This window comes from Seriola aureovittata, chromosome 12 (assembly GCF_021018895.1).
Source record: "Seriola aureovittata isolate HTS-2021-v1 ecotype China chromosome 12, ASM2101889v1, whole genome shotgun sequence".
In the NCBI taxonomy this organism is placed as follows: domain Eukaryota; kingdom Metazoa; phylum Chordata; class Actinopteri; order Carangiformes; family Carangidae; genus Seriola; species Seriola aureovittata.
The window spans coordinates 5,849,198-5,872,231 of record NC_079375.1 but is presented as its reverse complement, the minus strand read 5'-3'; the positions used below and the strand labels follow the sequence as shown (position 1 = coordinate 5,872,231).

At 39.8% G+C, this 23,034-nt stretch overlaps 1 protein-coding gene across 1 annotated transcript in view; it reads right to left on the bottom strand.

Moving 5' to 3' along the window:
* Positions 1-23,034, bottom strand: part of LOC130178811 (contactin-associated protein-like 4) — a 102,247-nt gene that overhangs the window by 7,867 nt on the left and 71,346 nt on the right. Inside the window, exons 15-22 of the mRNA XM_056391309.1 lie at positions 20,633-20,795; positions 18,991-19,118; positions 18,273-18,443; positions 14,299-14,517; positions 9,157-9,396; positions 5,948-6,172; positions 4,090-4,223; positions 1,523-1,610 (exon numbers count right to left, since the gene is read on the bottom strand). Of these exons, the coding sequence (XP_056247284.1) occupies positions 1,523-1,610; positions 4,090-4,223; positions 5,948-6,172; positions 9,157-9,396; positions 14,299-14,517; positions 18,273-18,443; positions 18,991-19,118; positions 20,633-20,795 (1,368 nt within the window). The remainder of the gene's footprint in view (positions 1-1,522; positions 1,611-4,089; positions 4,224-5,947; positions 6,173-9,156; positions 9,397-14,298; positions 14,518-18,272; positions 18,444-18,990; positions 19,119-20,632; positions 20,796-23,034) is intronic.

Below are 23,034 nucleotides of genomic sequence, written 5' to 3'. Positions count from 1 at the left end.
ATTGACTGTCTCAGGCTGTAACTGATGTTTCAGAGGCTTTTTTACTCAAAGTCTCTATTGAAGTTAATGAAGAAGAACAAATAACATTTTCATGCTTCGCACAACTGGAATGCTGAATAGTAGAGAGAGTGCATCATATCAATGAAAATGGAAAATATTGATCACTTTCTTTTTTTTAAAGGTCAAACTTTAACACTGAAAACTGTATTTTCACATACAGTACATTTTTAGCAATTTGCAGTACCATGTTACAACAGCACATTGCTGCTTTTTATCTTGCACATCACTGTTACATGATTATAGTAAAGGGCCATAAAACACTGACAGGATACACCTATGCAAAATTAATCATCGTCTTACTCGCTATGACTTAATACTGCTGAAGGACACCTGGGGAAAGCTGGTAGAAAAAGCTGACTCAACTATTGATAGCCGATGTGTTTTACTTTTTGAATTGACAGTGTGTTGCTGTGACTTGGTCTCGGGGAGCTGTGACTGCGGCCTCTCAGCCCCTCATGTTATTAACAGCTTATATCTGAGTGTGTCTCTGATGGCTCTGCTCACAGAGAACATGAATAAGTCATGACAGAGCCAATTACTGTCTCATCCCAACTCTGTTACATGTCCCTGTCCAGGACTACACAGCTAAGTGGATAAAGCATGGCACTAAAGCACCCAGGGTTGGTGAAACCTTGTAATAAAGTATCCATTATATAGACCCCTCTTCTGTTCACTCCTGTAGAAGTGACGAGGAAGAGACAGCATGTGATGACAGTTGGAGTTTTACAAAGGAAAACTAACGCTGAATATTTGAGGCTGCCAAAAATGCAATTTTGACAGTCTGAGTCCTTTAATTAGTGCTGGACAATAATCTAAATTTATGAAATGACATTATGGATCCATTAGTGCATAAATATCCAAGTAAAAATCACATATACAACAAATGATATCTATCCAGAAGTTTAAACTAACAAAATCAATCACGCACACATATTACTCTTTGTTGTAATTTGAGCATGATTGTCCTCGAAATCAAAGGTTTGAACTGAGGTTCCCACAATGTTTTGGGGAGTCAGTTAGTTGTGGACTACAACTGAAGGCATGTTTGCTTTCCTTTTGTTATATTTTTGCAAATTGGCTCCATTAAATGTACGCTGAATTTGCTGTTAGTTGTATCAAATGTATCCATGGATGTCCAGACAAACTACTATCTTTGGTTATACTGAATCTAAAACTAGAGACCATCTTGCGATGGGGTCACACCAGCTGCGACACCCATCAACATGTTGATATTCCAGCTTGACAGAAGTTTTCTGTCGACATCTCAGCTCAGCCCAACTTGGCACATGATAAAGTGATTTTAATTATCTAAGTACTAACAGCTCTGGCTGTGTTTACTTCTGTAGATTTTCATAAACACATGTCAGAGAACTCATCAACACTCATTTGATTAACAGCTCTAAGAACTTTGGCCTGATCTAAGTAAAAAGGCTTTCTTTGTTTTTACTGCCTCCTCACTTACCGTGCACCCTGCCCAACACCAGTGACTTGATGGCATTGAATTCTCCGTCTGATGTCAGGTTGAAGTCCTCTCTGACATTTTGGTCGACCTGAAACAACCAACACATTCCCCTCATTAATATTGGGGAAAACATTTTAGTTGTCTCATTAGATGCTTCGAAGTTTTCTCAGTGTAGCGTTCAAAAACTGCAGATGTCTGAATTTAAAACTACACTTGTTCACAGTTGAATTTTTTGGAACAGTGTTCAGATTTTCTTTTGTTTCATCTCACCAGCTCAGTGGGAGAAATGAGCAACTGAGTCCAAACTTTCAGTGAAAAACATTCAGTCATCTGGGGCGAAATTCTCCACTGGAGATTATTTTAGTGAGAGCTGCTCTACAGAGACTCGCAGTGTGTGGCTGTGGAGAGGAAATCTAGTCAGAACCAAAACTTTAAAACTTAAAAGTTCCAAAATAACGTCAGCATTTAAAGGACATTGACCACCAAAGCTTGAGGAAACTTTATTATGGGCTAATACTTCACTTGACTTGCAGACCAAACAATCAGCTAGTTTGATGCGCATATATTTGTGAAGAATGAACTTTAAGCGGTACAACTGGTGCAACTCGAGTAAACGTGAGTTCTCTGTAAGATGGTGAGTTGTGACAAAGACATGTCTGTGCAATCTTTTCACTGTAGTTGAAAAATTTGCATGTAACCTTAACCTGTACGACTTCATGAATAGAATAAAGAGTAAAAAGGAAAGAGGGTGGAATAAAAGAGAACTGGTGCCTTCATATAAAATCTGTCAAAGTCTGAGACTGAGGTACAGATTCAGGCCCAAAAATGTATCTCTAGTGATGAATACAGATGGTTGCAAGGAAAACTTATGAGAAATTGTAGATGTTGCAGAGAGAGAACAAAAACGTTTAAGAACTTTTAAAGGTACAATTTTCTAAATAGATATGATTTATTTTACAATAGGTTTCTGGATATTATATCCTGGAGTATTTCTCCTCCGGTGTTTTGAACAGAGTTGACTAACTGGAGCATGTTGTGAGATGAACAGGAAACCCTCAGAGGAACAAACTGCACTCTGGACTCTCCGATAACAGTGCAGGAACAGAGGACACAGAGTATTAGTAGCCCAGAGTGAGTCATTTTTCACCAGGACATGTGCTCAGGGAACAGGTTATGACACTGTCCACTTGTGAGACCAGTGGAGAGACTGGACGCTGCTGGCCATCAGGAAGCAGCTCGGTGAAACTCTTGTCGAGGTTCAGCTGATGTCCCCACAGTATGTCTCTAACGACATAATGATTCAAGGTGATGGAAATCGCCAAGATGAGGTGCACCTCATATTTCATTGGAGCTTCGCAAAACAGTGACTCAGGAGGGTGAACCAAAGCAATATGAGGTCACCTTATTTCATCTCATTGTGTTGATAATTATGCAGACGTCGGGGCTGCTGGCCCCTGGTTAGATGAAGTTAGCCTCATATATCATCTGATGTTGTTAAGAGATTCAGTAGATCCAGATATGATTTAAGACGCTTCATATTTCATCTGCAGCTGTTTTAATGTGCAATTTGTCCCTGCTGCCCTGCCGTAGCTCTGCTTAATTATACCTGAGGGGAACAACACAATGCTGTAAAGATGGGACTGTTTATTCCTTCCTCTTTACTGATTAATTATACACAAACACACACGTGATCAACCATGTGTTTCTGGTAGATCATTAGTTCCAGTATTCTGACATTTTAGTCTACACTATCTAGAGCGACAGCAGGCGGCTCATTATCACAAAACTGGGAAAAACAAAACATTTTAAATGCCACATGCCGTCACTTTTGGGTCACGTTAAAGGTGTAGTAGTTTCTGTCAAACTGTTTTTGTTTTTTTGGGGGGTTTTTTTTGAGTGAGCACAAAACCAAAAATAAAACTCATAAAACTTGATTCTGAGCAGGAGGGCCCTTGCAAACCATTTTCAAATAGCAAAGTGCAACAGGATGTGTCTACATTTAGACATTATCAAAATTGATGCCTGGTGAAACAGGGTTGGAAACCAGTCAAAACATTTTTATTTCTTAAATGATGCAAACCATATTGCTCTTTGTCTCTATCTGGTAGTTAAAAGATACCCCTGTTCCAGCTTTTATTTTGAAAGCAGGAGGAGGAGACTAACAAGAGGGCCCTTTAAACAGAACAGGTTACTCTCTGCTCTGTTTCAGACAGCTGAAAGTGAGTAAGCAGTTTTGATAGTAAGAAACCTTATTGATCACTAAAATGTAAAAGACACAACTCTTTTTGCAGGTTCAGATCATATGCTATGCTCATAATTTTGTCCTTGTGCACATGCACGGACGCACGCACACACAAAAATCTAATTCTGCAAATCTTTGCTTGCACGCTCTCAAATATTAATTTGCAGACTGAGTATTGCTCAGGATTAGCATTGCACGCTCTCAAATCTTTTGTTACCTATACACTTCCATACATTTCAGGAAAATCTCTCTAAACAATGTATTGTGTAATCATTCAACTCTCTGCAGCAAAAAGTATGTGGTGTAAATGGTGCGTGTGTGTTACCTGCACAGAGACGGAGTCCGTCAGTCTCCTGATGGTCACAGTGTGAAGTTGTCCGTTGGCCAGACTCCTCACTCTGCTCCTCAACACTTCAGCTTCTCTGCTGCTGTCCAGCTTGTACCGCACCTCCAGCTTATCTTCACACACACAGAGACACACAAATAGTTTCTTTTCAGTTGAAACTTTTTCTCTTGATGAAAACGTCCAGGTCTGCTTCTCTAATCTTTACTTATGTTTTGTTTGTTTTTTTGCCTCAGTGAAGAATCTGAATGACAAGTATCTGATTTAATACAGCTTGAGGATTGGGATTTAATTCCCTATCAATAACAAAACAAATCTAAATTTAAATGTAATTAATCTTAACTAATATTCAGAGTATTAAGAGCAGATTTAATGAAAGCCCTGTGATGTCTGTGCACTTTTAAAATTCAAAAGAAGGATAAGAAATCACACATCGTCCTTCAGGTGCATACATAATAACATTTAGCATAATTTTCAAGTATAGTAATTAATACCACAAAGAATATCTCATTAATACGATTCACTATGTTCATTAGATGTAGATTTACCATGAAGGAATAATTATTTGTTATTCATGCAGTTTGTTTAGGAATACATGTATTTATTATCTGAACAACAGAAGTCAGTGATTGACAAAGAGCTTCTGTGTTTGGTCTGAGGATGTTTAGCTGCAGCAGAGGGCATGAGAAATAAATTAGCCCAGCAACACAAAGCTCTTAGGGATTTAATTGGACGCTTCAGTTTAAGAACATTTACCTGACCAGTCCACGGTCACCACGAAACCTTAACGCTCTGCTGTCCATCAGCTTTGAGTCATTAACACCAAAAAAAATCCATTTACAGCTAATCTAGCAGCAAGTGCCGGTTTTATTAGACTCCTGGACGGTGAAAATGTAATTTAAAATTCAAAGTGCCTCCTACTACTCTTAAAAGCCAAACTCTCAACATAATTATTTGACTCAAAAGTTTCTAAAACACATGAGTGAGTTTTCTGCTGTTTTATTCAGCAGCACATTGACCGGCTACATTAACATCCCACCAAACCTTTATTCCCTCAGCATCACTCATCAGGTCTCACCGGTAAAACCAGAGAGCACTTTCTTTTTTCAGCCGGAGACAAAACACAATAGCCGGCCCAGCTGGACAGATTAAAAGGCAGTAGAGGCTGACGGGGTGAATCCAGAGAGAGGAAAGGTCTGACAGATCCTGATAGATCTGGTAAAGCTGCAGAGCAAAGGACGAGGAGGAAGGAGAGAGGGAGAGGAGGAGGAGGAGGAGAGGTCGATATCATGAGGAGATGACAGGAATGGGAGAGATGATGAGATGGAGAGGGGAGGAGAGGTAAGATGAGAGGCTGGGAGGAGATGTGAGGAGAGGAAAGTCACTTAAAAAAAGTTGAGGGACGAAGAGGATTAGGAGAAGTCTTGACAACATTTTTGATTCAAGGGTTGAAAATATGGACGAAAATAAAAGAACAGAGAGCAACAACCAAGAAGGAAAATTAACTGATGTTCAGAGGGTGAAAGACGACTCGGAGGGAGAAACAGGAAGAGAGGATTACAAGAAGCTTTTTATAAATAACAGGACAATCTCAAGTCTGAATGACCTGAGCAGACAAAAGGATGAGAAAAAGCCCTGAAGCATGGAGGTAAATAGGAGGAGAGGAGTTTAAAAGGGTTTTTACAAAAACATGATGCACTTAATCTTGTGTTCAATCTTGTTAAAAAAGCATTTAAATAAATAAAAACTGCACGAAACCGAAGTCATGGTGGGTAATAAGATTTAAAAACTACCACACAAACAAACAACCTTCAAAATAAAAGCCCTATGTCCTGCTCACCGTGCTTGTTGATGAGCAGGGCCAGGTACTCTCTGTAGTAGGAGGTGACGTAGAGCAGCAGAGCCGGACTCTGGCTCGTCCTGAAGCTCAGAGAGACGTTCTCTCCTCTCAGCGTCATGTCAGAGTAGATGGAGGACGGCAGGGCGCTGCTGTTCCTGATTAACTCGTACGGCTCCTTGAAGGTGTAGCTGACAGACGTGCCTGACTTGAAGGTGGCTGACACCTCTGGAGGAAGAGACAGCCACAGAGAGGCTCATGACAGACTCTTTTTTTTTTTTTTTTTTTTTTAAGCAATATCAGGAATGGAAAAGCAGATTTTACATTCAAATGACGTTCTTTGATCATCAAGGCAACAAGGCAACTACCACATTAAAAAACTTAAAAATATTTTAAATTTTACATTAAAGACAAATGTATTTATCTCTCAAGCTTCAAGAGGTTCAAAGGTTTGCTCATGTTTTCAGAGTACAGCCACATATTTTTCATCAAGGAGATAGTTGTTTTTCTTTCGTTTTTTTAATACCTGTATATTTTTATTTGGATGATTAATCGGTGTCATCAGGCATCAGTGTGTTTATGTGATCTAACAAATAGGCAATCACCCACCGAACTGCTATGGAAAGGTTAACCAGTCCTCCTCTGGTGTTCCAAATATAGCTGTCAGGGGGTGGTAGCTATGTGAATGTGAAATACATTTCCATAGCTTTTAATATTTCTGACCAATAGTCAGTTAACCTCGAGCAGGTCCTTAGTAAGTGGATGAGATTGGCAGGGAACTGTCACTTACTTCTGGGGTAATCTTAGCCAATCTGGCATTAGTGTAGTGAGTTTTCTGGAGGATCTTGCATTGCATAACACTGCCTTGTAGAAATAAAAGAGGACTGAGCGAGTTTTGAAATGTGTTTCCATTTGACGTCAGGCAGTTCCATTCCCAAGTCGTCCTCCCGTGTTCTTTTAAAATTTAAAGAGCATATTAAATTAAAAATAACTGAGGTGAGATGTCTTTGCTCGAGATCAAGATTCAGAAGGATATCAATTTTACAGTCAGGGTTGCAACAGGGGAAGTGGGGAAACTGTTTCTGTGCCTGTTCTGAAAGAAACACAAAAGATGGCCTTTAGGCAGGTGAAACTTTCAGCGAAAATTCAGCGAAGGACAAGAAAACCTCACTATTATGGTTTCTGGGTTATACCGCAGTATTTAGAAATCCCAAAGGTGCGAGCTGGGATGGATGGTTGCTGTCGGTGGAGAAACAGAACTCCCTGTTTGTGAATATTTTGGGCTCAAATCTGATGATACAGATGAGTCAGCCAACATGGATGATGCTATAGGCATTATTTGCTACAAAAAAAGTCAAACCCTTATGGTCCAGGGGGGCTGGCAGATCATGTGGAGTATCTGATCAAACATTCAGCAAAGCGGGGAATGCAGTCTCTCCATAACACTCACATCTAAAGACAAAGAAAATGTCTTATCAAAAGCTAGATGATCAGGTCCCCTGGGGCTTTATGCACTAAACCAAAGCTTTTTTTTTAAATTACTTTTTGTCTTCTTTTATATGTCTAGGTTTAGGCTAAATGACTGCGTATGTTTTTTTTCTGGAAATTAGGGCTGAAGAAGTGGGTCTTGATCGTCTTGACAATTACTGTTCATCAGATATTGTCTTTGTAGAGGACCGTGTTACATTTGTATTCTCTCCATTCAGAGTGTTGCATGATGAGTCCTTTGTAGCCCTAATGTTGCTGGGCTATCGTGTGTTTTTAAGTCTGTTTTATAGTGAGTCAGTTAGTCAGCCCTGGAAAGCATCAGGCTCCTTCTCTGGAACATAGCATCCAGTTTTCTAACAGTTGAGCCTGATGTTTTAAAACATTAAACTCTGCTTCACCTACACATCACTCATGGACTGGAGATATTTTATATTTCATCAAGCCTGAAAAAAAGTTGTTTGTTTCTTCCATATCAGTGACTTTCCACTTTTGTTTCAATATTATAATGAATTGCTCTGGGTCATTTTAGCTCAATCAGATATTTAAAGCATATGAACAAATTTATATGGCCTAATTAGACTGCCAGAGAACACAAGGCTGTTCTCAAAATACCAGCACAAAATCAAGAAAAAAACCCACTTTAAACCAATTACAGAAAACGGTGTTCAACAAGTTTCCTGACAACTATAAACATAACTATATCCATGCGGTGTTTCACAGATGCATCAAAGCAACTAAAATGTACTCTCTGTGCCTCACCATGCTGACGGAGATGCAGATAAGTGCATTAGATGGATGGACAGAAGAGGGCATAGAGAGTCCTCTTAAAATCGCGGACTAACTTAAGTTGTTGGATCCAGATATAAAGTTCAACTTGATGATGCAACTAATTTGACATCAAACAAACTACTTAAATAGACTCCAACACATCAAACAGACACTATTTGCATGAGACATTTGATTGCAGTGAAAGATACAGTGGAATGACATGCAGTCTAAACACAGCAGCAGAGAAACACCCCCGCAAACTTGTTCTCAATAACAGTATCTGTCTCTTCTCATCTTGTGTTGACTGTTATTTATATTTGTAAATACAATGAGAATTATATCTTATTGGAGTCCTATAGAAATGAAGGCTGTGTGGAGATGCAGATGTTCAGGGTTAACCTGCTCTGACTCTGCTCAGGCAATAGCCGGCTTCGACTCTTTCGTTCTCCTCCTGAAGGAGCCACGAGCTGACACATGATGTCAAAGCAGCTCTGACCTTGTCTGGTGAGATATATGAGCAAACAGTAACTGTAAAGCAGAGCGGGGGGGTTCGGGGGTGGTGGCGGATGTGGCAACATGTTGTCAAGTGGTTCGACAGGTCTCACAGAGACGGGTCAAGGCAGGTGTCCCCACCATTGTTGTCTATGGAGAAAAGTATAATATAAAAATGGCTTTGGTTTATATGAAGACTGTGATAACTTTGTCAGCTGAACTCTTCCAGCACTTTACTTCTGTCTGTTTTATAGATATGGTTGTCACAGTTACCTCACAGTTAACTCCTCCCACATTCATTTTTATTCAGTACAAAAGAGTCTCTTAAGTAACTTCCAAAGTAAGTACATTCTCCAGACAAAGAAAACCTTTACAGCATGATGACACTGGCTGGTATACTTTGCCTACAGCCCTAAGATTTGAGGTTGAGTGTCTTGCTCAAGGACATAACATGTGGACAGTACCTGTATGGCAGAAGACTCCGGTGTTGGCTGACAGGCCACAGTCACAGTGGAAGCCGTTGACCCTCTCCACACAGCGGCCCTGGTTCTGGCAGAGCGAGCCGTAGCTGCTGCAGTGACCCGGGCAGCCGGGTCGAACCCCGGGCGTGATCTTCGCCCTCTCCTCCAGGTCAAGGGTGACGCCGTTCAGCTGCAGAGAGCGAATACAGCCCCGAAAGCCCTTCTGCCTGGACGCTGTGCCTCCTGTCAACATCAAAACAGAGAATGGTCTTTAATGCTTTATATTTAATGATTTTTTTATGTTTCATGTCGAGATGTAAAATGCTACACTTTAAATTTCATGTGTAGCTGAAACTGCAAACATCACAATCAACGAAAGCATGTAGCAATCAAAGCTAGCACTGCGAGAACAAAGACAGAACAAATCTTCCTGTCTGTCTTCTTTTCACCCGCCTTTCTTTCATTTCTTTGGGTGCTGACAAGTCTGTGTGCTTTCTTTTCTCTTTGGTTTTTCTTCTCTCCTCCTCCTCCTGTCATCTACAGCAAATCCACGTCGCCTCTGCTCCTCCAGAAGCTCCAGACTGTCAACACTCTTCTTATGAAATGACACAACGATGAAACGGCAATGAGGCAACAAGCTGTAGGTGGAAAACTGATCTGGGAGCATAACTTTCATCAGCTGTTTTCAGGTCTGTCTGAAAAGCATCATTCTAGCTGTTGACTGGCTAACTAGGTGGTTGGCTGCCATGCTAAATTTCTGCCTGGCTGTGTATCTGGTCATACATCTGTCTGTGTGGAGCAGGAAGGCAGATCTCCTTCCCTTTCCATCACCTTTCCTTGCACATTCTCCCGCACCTCACTTGCAATTTGTCAGATTTTTTTTTTAAATAATGGCTACAAACCAGAGGACAGAGAAATAATATCAAAAGTACATGTCCACCTTTACACCCACACATACTGTAAACTTTTGCTGTGCCATCACATATGAGAGCAAACCAGACAACCTGTCATTTCTGCAAGGTTCACAGGGTGAAATTGTGCACTTTGCTCTCAGCGCCCCAAAGCTGACATCTTCCTACTGCACAGCAGCAGCAGCTTTTCACACCAATAACTCACTGAGCTCTGTCAGACTCCTCTCTCTGCTGTAATACAAGTCACAAACTGTAAATTATTGAAATAGGTTTGAAACACAAAGGGGGAAATACCCACTTTTTTTTTCTTTTTTTTTTTTTTTTTTTATGAAACAGGGAAGAGAACTTGAAGTTGACTGAAGCATGGATTCAAAAAAGTTAATATTTTGAAAATATAAAAATGAATCTTTGGATGAGTATTCTTTAACTAAGTTGTTGGCTAACAATGAAGAAACATGCAATGTTTGTGACTAAACAAAACAGGAATCACTTCCAGGATGGTAAGACTGTTTATAAAAAGCATAATGAGGGATTTGTGGGGTGAAGATCAAAGCAAAGATCAAAAAATCCAAATCCAGATAGCCCTGCTCCTTTGGTCAGAGGTTATCAGTGAGATCTTCAAGATCAGTAAGAATTTTAACCTCCTATACATCCTCAGCTGTAACAAGATGATTATAGCATCGCTATATGAGATCAGACTGTGAGAACACACTGAGTATACGGTATGAGACAGGACTGTGAAGGGAAAAACAATTAGTGGAGCAGAGATCAAATAAAACCATCAAAGGCTATGTATGTGGCTCAAAATACATAGAACCTTAACCTGCAGGTCCAGAAAGCAAGAGCATGTACAGCTCCTGTAGCTTGGAGCAGAAAATTATAGTGAACATGAAAGTAGGACATTATGCAATAAAGCACACACAGGATAGGTCCATCTGCCTCATATTTGTGGGGTAGAGTTGGTTTGTTCAAAACTTTAGTCCAGACTGAAATATCTCAACAACAATTAGATGGACGATGAGATAATGACATTTTTTAGACATTCCCCAAAAGACAAATGCTAATGACTTACGATCTAATTTTCTACCAGCACCATGAGTTTCATATGGTGCAGACTTTTCATCAAACATCATCTTTCAGTCAAATCTTGATTTGCCCAAATTTTGTTTCGGACCAATTAGCAAATGCTAAAACAATGCTAACACCCTAAACTAAGAAGCTGAATATGGTAAACATCACACATACATCAGCATGTTAGCACTGTAATTGCAAGAATGTTAGCATGCTGTCGTTAGCATCACTTAAATGATGAATACATTTAAAAACATTTTATTTTAATAGATTTTCTGTTGATTTATGATTTGTTTTAGCACTTATCTGGACTGCAGTGTCTACAGCAGGAAAAGCAAGAACATAAAATATCTGTACATCATCAAGTATGAATAGATTAAAGGATCTAACGATGATCGTCCACTGGGATGAAGATTTGCTGGAATCCAACAATACCTCAAAAGCCAGATGATTACACCAGGTTTTTCTTTTGAACTAAGTGGAAATACTGTTTTCATGCCACCACTCACAGGATGCAATGCAGCACCAATAAACTACAACTTATCTATCCAAACCAGGCAATACAACAAATAATGTGAAATGCTGCTTGCAATGAATGCGAAAATCTTTCACTTGAAACTGCTGCATGTGGATATTTTACACCCACAAATATCAGGCAATGAAGAAACTGCAAAAGTGATGTTATGGCTTATAAATCCCTGCTAGGCAATAACACAAGTTATTAATTGCGACAATGTAATTCTCTTCCTTTATAAATCTGTACGATGAATACTTAAGGCTCATAAATACAATGTTTGTGGAATTATGGCTTATGTATTCATACAACACTGTGCCTTTTATAATAAATAGTACACTGACTTAAAAGTCTGTGTCTCATAAAGTCACTGCACATGATAACATAGCTTAACTATTCAAAATGCATGCAAGATTAGAAATCCAAACAAAAGTAAACATTTTTCTATATGAATTTGTTGGAGGCATATAATAAAATGCATATAATATTATAGCTCGCACATCATTGTAGTGGCTTTTTATTGCAGAAAAGCTGAACTGATATCAATGCTTATTTTTACACAAGTATATTGTGTATTTTATATTTATATTTCGGGCATACAGCCGATGCTCTGAATAGCTCAAATCATGATCATCAAGTCAGATATTCTGCACATTCCCATTCAAACACACAAAGCTGCCAATATTCCATTGTACTACATAATTCAGAGGTAAACACATGCGGGTTTCGGCTGATGGCGGCAACCTGTTGGCTATTCGGAGTGGATAATTGGCTAAACACATTCAGCCAATCAATCTTCACCCTGCTGCAGACGATGAAGCTGAGATAAACAGGGTATTGATCAAGTTGGATATCCTCAGTGTGCAGTGTGTTATTTACATGACTACTGATGAATAACTTACAGCTTCAGATTCATTTACAGATTATTTAAAGACCCTCGCTGCAAGAAATCACACCACACACTATATATAATCACTGCTCCCTGCTGCATGTTTATTTATTGAATGCGATTATTGCTCAGTGTGGTCAGAAACCACCGACTCAGCGCTTTCATATCTATAGTAGCAGCTGGTGTCATTTGTCCAACAGCAGTTTAGGATTCTTTGAATCAGAAGTTTCTTTCTCTTCCTCAGTGCGTGGGACTGTGAGAGGAGGTCAGACTTGCTCCCGCCTTGAGTCCTGGATCTCAGTCTATCAGGAGTTTGTATTGTGGGGCCGTGGATGAAGAACTAGTATAAGCCCTATAGAATAGATGTGCAGACTCAGCATCTTTCATATCCAATACCGCTGAGCAGACAACAGGATTCAGCCAATAGCAAATTAACATATGTAAAAGAATATTTTTAGCCCTTTTTCTGAGGATTTAATCCCAGTCTCATGGGGACACACAACACATCCTGTACAAGCTGTTATTGATCTCTAAACTTTACTTTTGGTGTCCGGTTTAGATCTATGGAGAAGTATGGTGTCAGACCCCCCTATATGTAAATGTGTCAAACTGGTATCTTCAGTATTTAGCACCACTTGATAAGTGGAGTCAGACTAACAGTGTCTCTCTTCAAAACCAAACAGCATAACCTCCATTTACTTTCAAACAAACAAAAATGATCTACTTTTCTGTAAGGCTGCCTTTTTTACGTATGCCTAGAGGGTAATACCTGGCAAACCTCAACCTGATTAAACTGGTTTCACAGGCTGCTTATAATCCTTTGCAATTCACCTTCACAAGAGTTGGTTAGCTATGCTGAGTATTTTTGTGTCCTTTGTTTATTAAAGGTACCCAGTGAAGCTTTTGACCAGTAGTTTCACAATCAAGCAACGTTTTTAAGACTGGGTTCCCATATTGTTTGGTGCTTGTACACATGAGATATAAAGTCCTAATTTTATGCTATTTCAGTGATCAGCAGTTGGTGACAGCAACATGCCAAGGCAATGTAGAAGAAACTAGCTTAGCAAACGTTTTGGGGAAGGAAGTGCATTCAACATGTTCACTTGGCCTTGAGAAAATATACACTGTGCTTTGTTGAGAAACAGTGGATGTAAAGATTACTTTCTTAACCTTTAGTTAGGGTACCTTTCATTTTTTTCCTTCTCAGTAATTTTTTTTGATTGTGATTTACAGTAAATAACCTTGACCTAGGCTCATGAGTGATGAGTGAACGCAGAAGGCTCCTGTGTAAAAGCTGAGTAACGAGACACAGCTCCGAACCTGTCTATGGTTCATAAACTATTGTCTGGTGAGAGGTTAAGAAAGAAAACAAGTTTTACTTCCAAAATAGAAAGAAATTGGACTGAAAAGTTCTGTGATTAAAGCTAGTTCAGGAGCTGCAGAGACAGAAACACTGAGCTACTGGTTCTCTCAAGAGCAAAACGGATAAAAGAAACGAGGCAAGTAAAAGACGGAGAGAGACTGGTGTTGTTCCAATCCCAGAAGATTTAAGAAAGAGCTTTGAACCCATCAGCCCTGAGACTCAGGCGAAAATTCACACAGAAACAGAAAAAACTCCAGTGTAAAATTAAGAGCGGTTGTTTTTGATCACAAACAATGAAACTCAATCGATAAAATATGATGGTTCAGGATTTTCCTCCTTGCTTGACTGTGAGGTCATTTGATCGTAACAAACACAGAAGAAAAAACACGCCTCTCACCTATGAACAGCTGGCTGTTGAGCTGCAGGTGGAAGTGTCCGTCAGCAGGAGCCTGCTGCGTGGCGGCAGGAAGCTCGTCCAATCGAAGTGACGCCTCCTTGACGTTGCGCTCGGCTCGGACTCGATGCCACCGGTTGTCGTTGAGTGGGACGCTCGACTCCACGCGAACCTCCAGCGGGCCGTTACCCACATCGAAGGAGAAGAGCACCAGAGTGGAGGCTGAGGGAGGACGAAGGGATAGAGGAGACAAAGAAAACACATTTTAATAGAGGGAGAAGGTGAAGATGTAGATAACGGGGAAGAAGGAAGAGGACATAGGGAAGCATCAATAGAGAAAGAAACATAATTAATATGCCATGTGAATCACATTTAGATGAGTATTCAACATCTTGAAACAAAACCATACAATTACTCTGTTGCCTGGTGAAGCAGATGTATTTCATTGTGTGGTGATGTTTTTGAATCCTTATACAAATCAGATTACAGATTCAGATCATACAGTTTAATTAAAGCAAACATTTTCCAAATTTAATCAGGGAGATTGATTTAGGTTTTTCAATCACCCAAATAATTTGTCACAAAATACTGAGCAGTAATGAATTCAATAAAGTAACTTTCAATGAGGTAGTGAAACTAATTTAAATGCTTGACAGAAAAAAAGCAGGACAGAGAGGTCTGTCATTGCTACTGTTAAGGAGACAATTTAAATGTTTAGAAGCTACAGACCCAACACAATCATTCAGTTTGTGCAAACAGGACATGTCCACATCTCAATTAAAGTCCACGGGACACCTATGCTGAAACCTCCATTTTATGATTTAGTATGGGGGCACAGGTGTATCTTTACATAAAAAATCTTGCCAAGTGCAGCTGGAATGAATCTTCATTTTACAGCTGCATATTTTCACACTGCTCCAACCATTCATCTCAGACCTGCCAATGCCACAACTGGGAACACAGACAAGAGCTTTAACAAGCAGGTAGGCTGGACCCAAGTGTATGGAGACCAAACAGGCAGACGGGGGGAGGGAGGTGCAGGACTCTCTGGATTGAAGTTTAATTACTCTCTCACAACAAAACAACAAACACAAAAGCCAGCAGAGCTTTCTATCTAAGAAGACTGGGAACAGTTCTCATAGGATAACAACAAACAAAAGACTAGAGACGATGTGCTGCTTCTTTCCAGATTCTTATAATGCTCTTCGTTGTAGAACCTTGCTAAGCTTTACAGTTACAGTCTAGTAAGTTAACATCAGGTCTACCATTATCCAGCTATAACAGTAAAATGCTATTTTTGATACCTGATACCATTTTATTGATAATACTTTAAAAAGTGTGTGATGATTTAAGTATAGCTCTGCAGTGGTAAGTGGCCACAAAATGTGTAACACTCTCTGAGGTGTCCTGATGTACAAAATTAGTTTCTGTATGGTAATCACTCCATTGTGAGTACTTTATTTTCATACATCAGGCCACCTCATTGTATTTTATTGCTTATGTGCTATCGTTAGGTAACCCCAGGAAGTGAGTGCAAGTGCATGTGCTCAAGTACCCTACCAAAGTAACTGTACTCTCCAGGTAGTTCACTACAGTTCATGAGGAAATATTGTGCTATTTCCTCAGCAACATTTACCTGGAGACCAAATGGACAATTGGACACAATGAATGGTATCATCATCATCACATCAGTTATACACTTTATTTTGCTTATTCAAATGTTAAAATAAGGAACAAATTTTGATATAGTAAATTTAGCAAAATTTTAGTCAGTATTCTTTTACTTTTATTTGTACTTTATTTTGTAGTATTGATACATAAACCTGCAATAAGCAATTTTTTTTTTTTTATCCAATTGCAGTCAGCAGTGTTGTGGGTAAAACATTCCCATATCATCACATTCAAGCTGATTGGAGATCATTCATTTGGACTTAATGTAAATCCAATATTCACTGTCTTTTAGCTGTTTTTGGTCTCTACCAAGTGAAATATCGGGCTCTTTTGCTGGTGAACATGTGGAGCTGAGACTCACTGTCGAGCTCTGTTTCCCCTTTTCAAATTGTCTTCACATAAAAAAAAAAAATTTAAAAAAAAAATTGACCCATTATAGCAGTGGTCCCCAAACTAAGGCCCGCGGGCCGGATACGGCCCGCCCCCACATTTGGCCCGGCCCCCTGAACTATTATTATTTATTTCATTAATAGTGTTATTATTTATTTCCTGACTTTTTTTTCTGTGAAGAACCCGGAAAGGGTTATTTGGTTATGTGTGGCTTTCTGGAAAACAATAAATTTTTACGTTTAGGCACCCCTGCGATCGTCACACTTTTTCTGTTACAAACTGAACCCGGCCCCCCATCAGAGAAGGGAAAAGTTATGTGGCCCTCACAGGAAAAAGTTTGGGGACCCCTGCATTATAGGATCTGAATACTTCCACCACTGCCCTCAGAAATGTTTCACTCTGAGCCCGAGCATTAGCTTCAGGACCACGGCCAGCGCCTCAGCTCTGTTAATGCAGCCCTGGTTCAGCACCACGGACAGCACCTCAGTGCTGCATGACTGTATTTACTCCTTGAGCTGTCTGCTCAGCTCTCTTTGTCCTCTCCACCAACAGCAACAGATTTAGGAGGGTACAGACAAAACAAAACCATCATTCTTCATGTTGTGCTGGTGGAAGGTGAGGATGTATTACTGTGGGACAACAGAACAAGATGAAACAATATCCAAACATCCTACAGTGACTTCATTTAGAAATTGTTTTCAGGCCTGGCCACAGTGTTACCGAGCGACCACACTAACAATAATTTCCAGAGGAGAGAGGCGTCTGTGTGTGTACCTGAAATCCTATTTTGTAAACAACTTCCTCTGAACTTCAACACAACACGAAAACAAGCAGCAAACAGAAAGCTAATCCAAACTAAAAGGGTGAAGTGAGGTGAAAGAGCTTCAAAAGGCAACCACCGATGTCTCTAATACCATAGATTAGAGACATCAAGGCATCTATACATGCCTCACTAAATGACTCACACCATTGCTGCCCATAAATGTCTACTTCATACCTTGCTGCGTTACTGTCATAACCATATAAGCACGAGGTCACCTTGTTGGGTAATACAGCTATATTTCAAATGACACAATCTATGGTAGGCTATAAACATACATCTCACACCTCGCCACATTTCCATGGCACCCATAAACTAAATAACACCCTGTTGGTTATTACTGTCTTAATCTAAATGACACACTGTGGTGTGTGCATAATGCAGGAGACAGAAATTAATGGAGGGTCATGGCGAAAATGCCCCTGGGAGTTTACAAAACAAATGTAAAATTAAAAACAAGGTTGCAAAAAAATTGCCTGAAGTAATTATGAGTTCCTCTTTATGGGTTTAATCTTGTTCACGTTTTATTGGTTGTGTGGTTAATACAAGGCTGTCTCCTGTGGGCCAGAATGTGCTACCCACAGAGGCGTATACAATGCATTCAACTGCAGTCTGTGTGGGGAATTGATTCAAACAACAATGCAACCTAAAGCAGAAAAAAATAGAGGAAAACAAAAACTCCACACAATCCAGCCTGTCAGTAAAAAAACTGAACAGCCGGTTTCATTTAACCTCAAAATTTAAAGAGTAAATAGTTGGAAAATGTCACCACCCTCCACTATAAGGCTTCCAGACAATTTCAAACACTTCAGCATGGGGAAAATACATTAAAGCAAATTGTAAGGATACAAGTGTTTTTGTGAAATGAAAGTGTTCACAGTTTAATTAAAAATAAAGAAAAAAGGACCAAACTTGACCAAAAGTGAATAAAGTACAATCCAAAGTAATCTTCTAACTGCATCACTAATAGAGCAAAAAATAGAAATAAAAGAACATTATTAGTTTTGCTGGCATACTATAAATCACGCTGCCTAAAGGGCTTTAAAATGCACACGCACATTCCCTTTAAGTGTGTTTGGATTTAGCTCCTACTCACAGCTCAGTTCGATGCGGATGAAGTCTTTGATGCCCAGGTTTTCCAGGAAGACACCAGAGGAGGCCGTGGTTTTGAACAGGAAGGAGATGTCCGCGCTCAGCTCCCCGTGGAAGGTGGGAAAGTGGAGGTACGATGTTTCCTTGTCGAAAAATGCAGCGTTCCAGAAGTTCTCTGAAAAAAACACAAATGCACTTTCACATCAGAAACAAATGAGCCAAGCAGGCTGATTAGATGAAAACTGAGTAATTTTAGCAATGCTTTGGCATTAATAGCGCATGTATCAACTTTTAGGTACTTAAGACTGCAATTACAAAATCATTTCAAAGAGGAAAGAGTGGTTGCCTTGATGAGCTTGGAATAAAACTCAAAAGTCTCAATGATGTAATGTTGCTCAGTGACAGTTGGAATACAAACACATAGAGTTTGTGTCTCCAGGGGAAACACAAACTGATGAACATGCTCTACCATGCGAGTTTGTATAATAGACTACAGCATTATAACATACACTATAGATACAGTATTTACTACACAGTAACTGTATAGCAAATATCTGCATTAATATTTAAATCTTGGTGACATAATGTTAAGACTGTCATATACCAGTGTTGTTTAGCTAGAAAGCATAAGAAAGTGACAACAGTACATAATAGAAGGATTTCCTGATCTGATCTTAGAATCAAGTGTAACCAGGCAACTGGAGTTTTTGGAGGGCACTTACTGTCTCCATGACAACGGAGCGGTCCCACCCTGTAGGCGGCCTCTGACCCTGGCCTCTGGATGTCACCCAGCACCAGAGTCCTGACTGGGAGGCTCTCCCTGTGGATAAGCAGGCCTGAGTCTTCAGCCCTGGTGGAAGAAGGAAAGGATGAGGAGGAGGAAGTGAGGAAATAGAATAAAAGCAAAAATAAAGAGGAAAGAAAAGAGATGAAAGACGAAAAAGGTTTACGGAGGAGATAAAGGCAAAGATAAAATGAGGAAAACGATGTAGACGAAGAGGAAGCAACAGGATGAGCAGATAGATTAATATGTAAAAGAACAAAAAACTATGCAGAGAATGAACAAAAACACACCAGTCACCGAACCCAAATCATGCTCATTTTCGTGCATAGATTTACTGGTGTGTATATTTTTAATGTTACATCAGTCTTGTGACAACATTACATGTTGCCACAAGCTGATGCAAACATTGCAGTGTGTAGGTGTAATCTCTCAGGAACCTGTTTATTCCAAAACCAAATCATAACCATCCTGACGCTCAGCACTTTATGGAAGTTTATGGAACAGCTACTCCCAAAACACCTCCTGTCCATCCAGGCCCACACCCGGCTTTATGCACTGAGGATTAATATGAATGTTAACCTTGTTGCTAAGGAAAGCTGTGGATAAAAATACATTCAGCACTGGAAGGACTGACGTATGCAGCAGTTTGAGGGTCTGATAAAATATTGAAGAGCAGCTATGGCAGCTGAGGTATGTAAAAATAGAGGCGCCACTGCACAAACAGTTTGGACTGGTGGTAGAAGAGTGACAGAAGACATGAAGTGAGGCATGGAAGGAACCTTTACAGCATGAGGAAACATTAAAGCAGTTTTGTTTTTTACTCTGCTCAATTTATCCCCGTCGACTGGATGTTTGCCAAAGTTTCAAGTTGAGCAGGGACAGCATGTTTGTTCAAAGTCATCAGACATGTTTTCATTTTCCTGAGGAAATTACATTTAGTCAGACGACTTTGCACATATGTTTTCTCTTCTTATGTCTCGTGTCTATTTTTTGTATGTGTGTATGAGTGTTCCTATTTTCTTCAGCCAATCTGATATTGACATGTTTTGGTAAGCAACACAGATTTTCTTTTCCTTATTATTTTGTGTATTTTATAAGAAATGAAATCATTTGATGAAAAAATTTCATCAAATGATCTTCACTTTTCTTTAAATTGGTCACACTGAACAGATTTCTTTTTCTTCTTCTTCTTTTTTTTTTATGTTAATTCTCCCTAATAACTTTTTTACATTTTCTGGAAAGGCCAACACTGTATTACTGAACAAACTGCTATGTAAACTTTTACTTTTCCTTTACTTTTATGTCAATATTCTATTATTTTTTTCCTGAAAAGCGAGCATGGTACCAGTTATTACAAAAGAAATTGACCTTGTGTAGCAGAGCATTCTGCCCATAGTCTTCTGTTTTCCTTTCATCAGACATGATAGTTGGTTGATGGTGGATGCTTGAAAGAGACACTTAAACTTGAGGTGCGTGACCTTATAAGCACAAAACACACTGAAAAAAACATTACCTTATGACTATAAGTACTGAGAAAAATATATGAATACATGTAAATATGAGTTTATTAATTTCAGTACCACTCCATGCGGTCAGCGTCACAGTTGCAGTAGTGTTGTGGGTCCACACAGTCGCCCTGCAGCCCGCAGGCACACTGCTGACTTCCTGGTTGAGCTCCGCCCCAGTAAGTCTGGACCCGACCGGAGCCGGGACCACCGAGCCACCAGCTGAACGGAGACCCCTCTGAAACACACACGACAGCTGAGCTAACACATGAGGAACCAGTTTGTTGTATCAGATTCAGCCTTCAGTCGCACTACTAGAAACATGCTGCTGAGAGAGGATATCGTGCTGTGTAAAACTAAGGAGAGAAGCACATTTACCTCTGTAAACAGTGCTAGAAACACCCCTACAAAACCCCAAAGTTACAGTATCTCTCAACATTTCACTGGCAACACTACATGAATGCTGCAGCACTATTTACGAGGTAAATGTGTGTTTCCTCAGTTTTATACACCACAACATCTTCACAAAGATCACTCAGTTATTTTCTCTCAGGTGCACATTTCTTTGTCTTGTTTCCAAAGAAGACACATTTGTGTGAGGAATAAATAAGGGAACAGAAACTTCTCCTTAGAAAGGCTGCCAAGTATGTCTTGGCTTTTACATACTGAAAACGCTTCTTGGACAAAACATTGTGGCCACAATATAAAAAAATGTCTTGTATTGTAAGTTGTGAGCATCATTAACAAGAGAACATTGTGGGTGTAGCTACTTTTTCTCTTTCCATCCGTTTCCTCATCCAAAAAATAAAACAATCTCCCTTTTATCCTTTTGTTTACATTTCATGTGTTTTACTGGAACACAATACCCCTATAATAAATCCTAAAATACTGTACAGACTGAATCTTTTGCACCAATGCAACCAAGGTACAAGGTTCTTCATTTGTCACATGAACAAAGATACAGAGTAAAATAAGCAGTGAATGAAAGCAATATAATCTAGTCAGAAGATAAAATGAACTAAACTCAATAAAACTAAAATAACTATATAACTATATGAAACTATATGTATAAATACAAATCTATACAAACATATAATATAGATTGTATAGATGTGTAGAACTCTATACACATACAACAAATATAAATCTACCAGTATTTACAGTTAGAGTGTGAAAGTGGCAGAATCAAACAGAGGATGTGGATGTTTTAGACATGTTCACATGTGTGTGGAAGTTTGTTAAAGTGGAGAGTGTGTGTTGAGGATCTGGTCTTTCGGTTTAGGTCATGTGACAGCAGAGGTGTCCCCCTGACCTCCACAGTCTTAAGAGTCTACTGTTGGGGTGTGTAGTGTCTCTCATGATGTTCTGGGCTCTCATCTTCACCCTCCTGCTGTAGGTTGTCCTGCAGGGGGGCTGTTCTGGTGGTGTATTCAGCCGATCTCTGCAGGGCGCCTGTCATGCTGCCTGTCAGGACTGTCTAAGGTTTTCAGGATGGAAGCTGAGACCTTGAATTAGTGCAGCTGTCAGAGGAAGCAGAGCCCATGTCTGGATTTTTTTAGTATGTGCTGGGTGTGAGGAGCTCAGGTGAGGTTCTCTGTGATGTCTACACCCTCTCCAACGACTCTCTTGATCTTCAGCCGTGTGCGTGTCTGCTGATGTGCTGTCTCCTAAAACACTTTACTGTAAGCCCCTCTAAAACCACAAACTGAATGCCAAGTGTTGTGGAAATCTTGTGAGCTGGAGAAGAAGACGATCACCAGGAGTTCAGATGTCTCAGGCAGAAGTATTTACGGTAAACTTGGCAACAAGGGTGAAAATGATGAGCAGTACAAAGCCAGCATGTGAATCGAGTTGTGAATCTTTCTGAAGCTGTCTGGTCTGTATATATTCCTAGGAAGCACATGGTTACAACACTATTCTGTAGCTTACCCAAATGAGGGTAAACTACAGTCTAAACCTATGTGTGTGACGACGCTGTCGGCCCCTTTAACCTGGTCACTGTCACATGTTCTTACCTTATGTTACATGTGTCGTGCCCTTTGCCTCTCTTCACTCATCCTTGTCTAGAACTGGATTTGGGCAGTTCTCTCTGAGTTATGCTTTTCCCTGCCTCCTTATCTATAAGACCCTGGTTTCCCTGGTGACAGAGGATAAAGATGGTTCCATCTAGACATATCAGTCATAACAGGAGTTAAACATTGAACCACTGTCTCACAATGTGAGTTCTTTATGAATTCTTGGACTCAATTTCAATATAAAATAAATAAACTGGCAGTTTCTGCAACATGTTCAAGTGGAAAGACCCACTAGTAAAAGGGCAACATGCACAGTGTGCAAGGCTCCAATTTCAAGTGGTGGCACAAGTGTTAGGACGAACAGGGTAGGAAGTGATTACATGATTTACATCAAGACTTATTTCTTTATGAATGACAGTCATATTAGATAATAAAAGAGAAGGCATTCGTGTGTCCATGTTT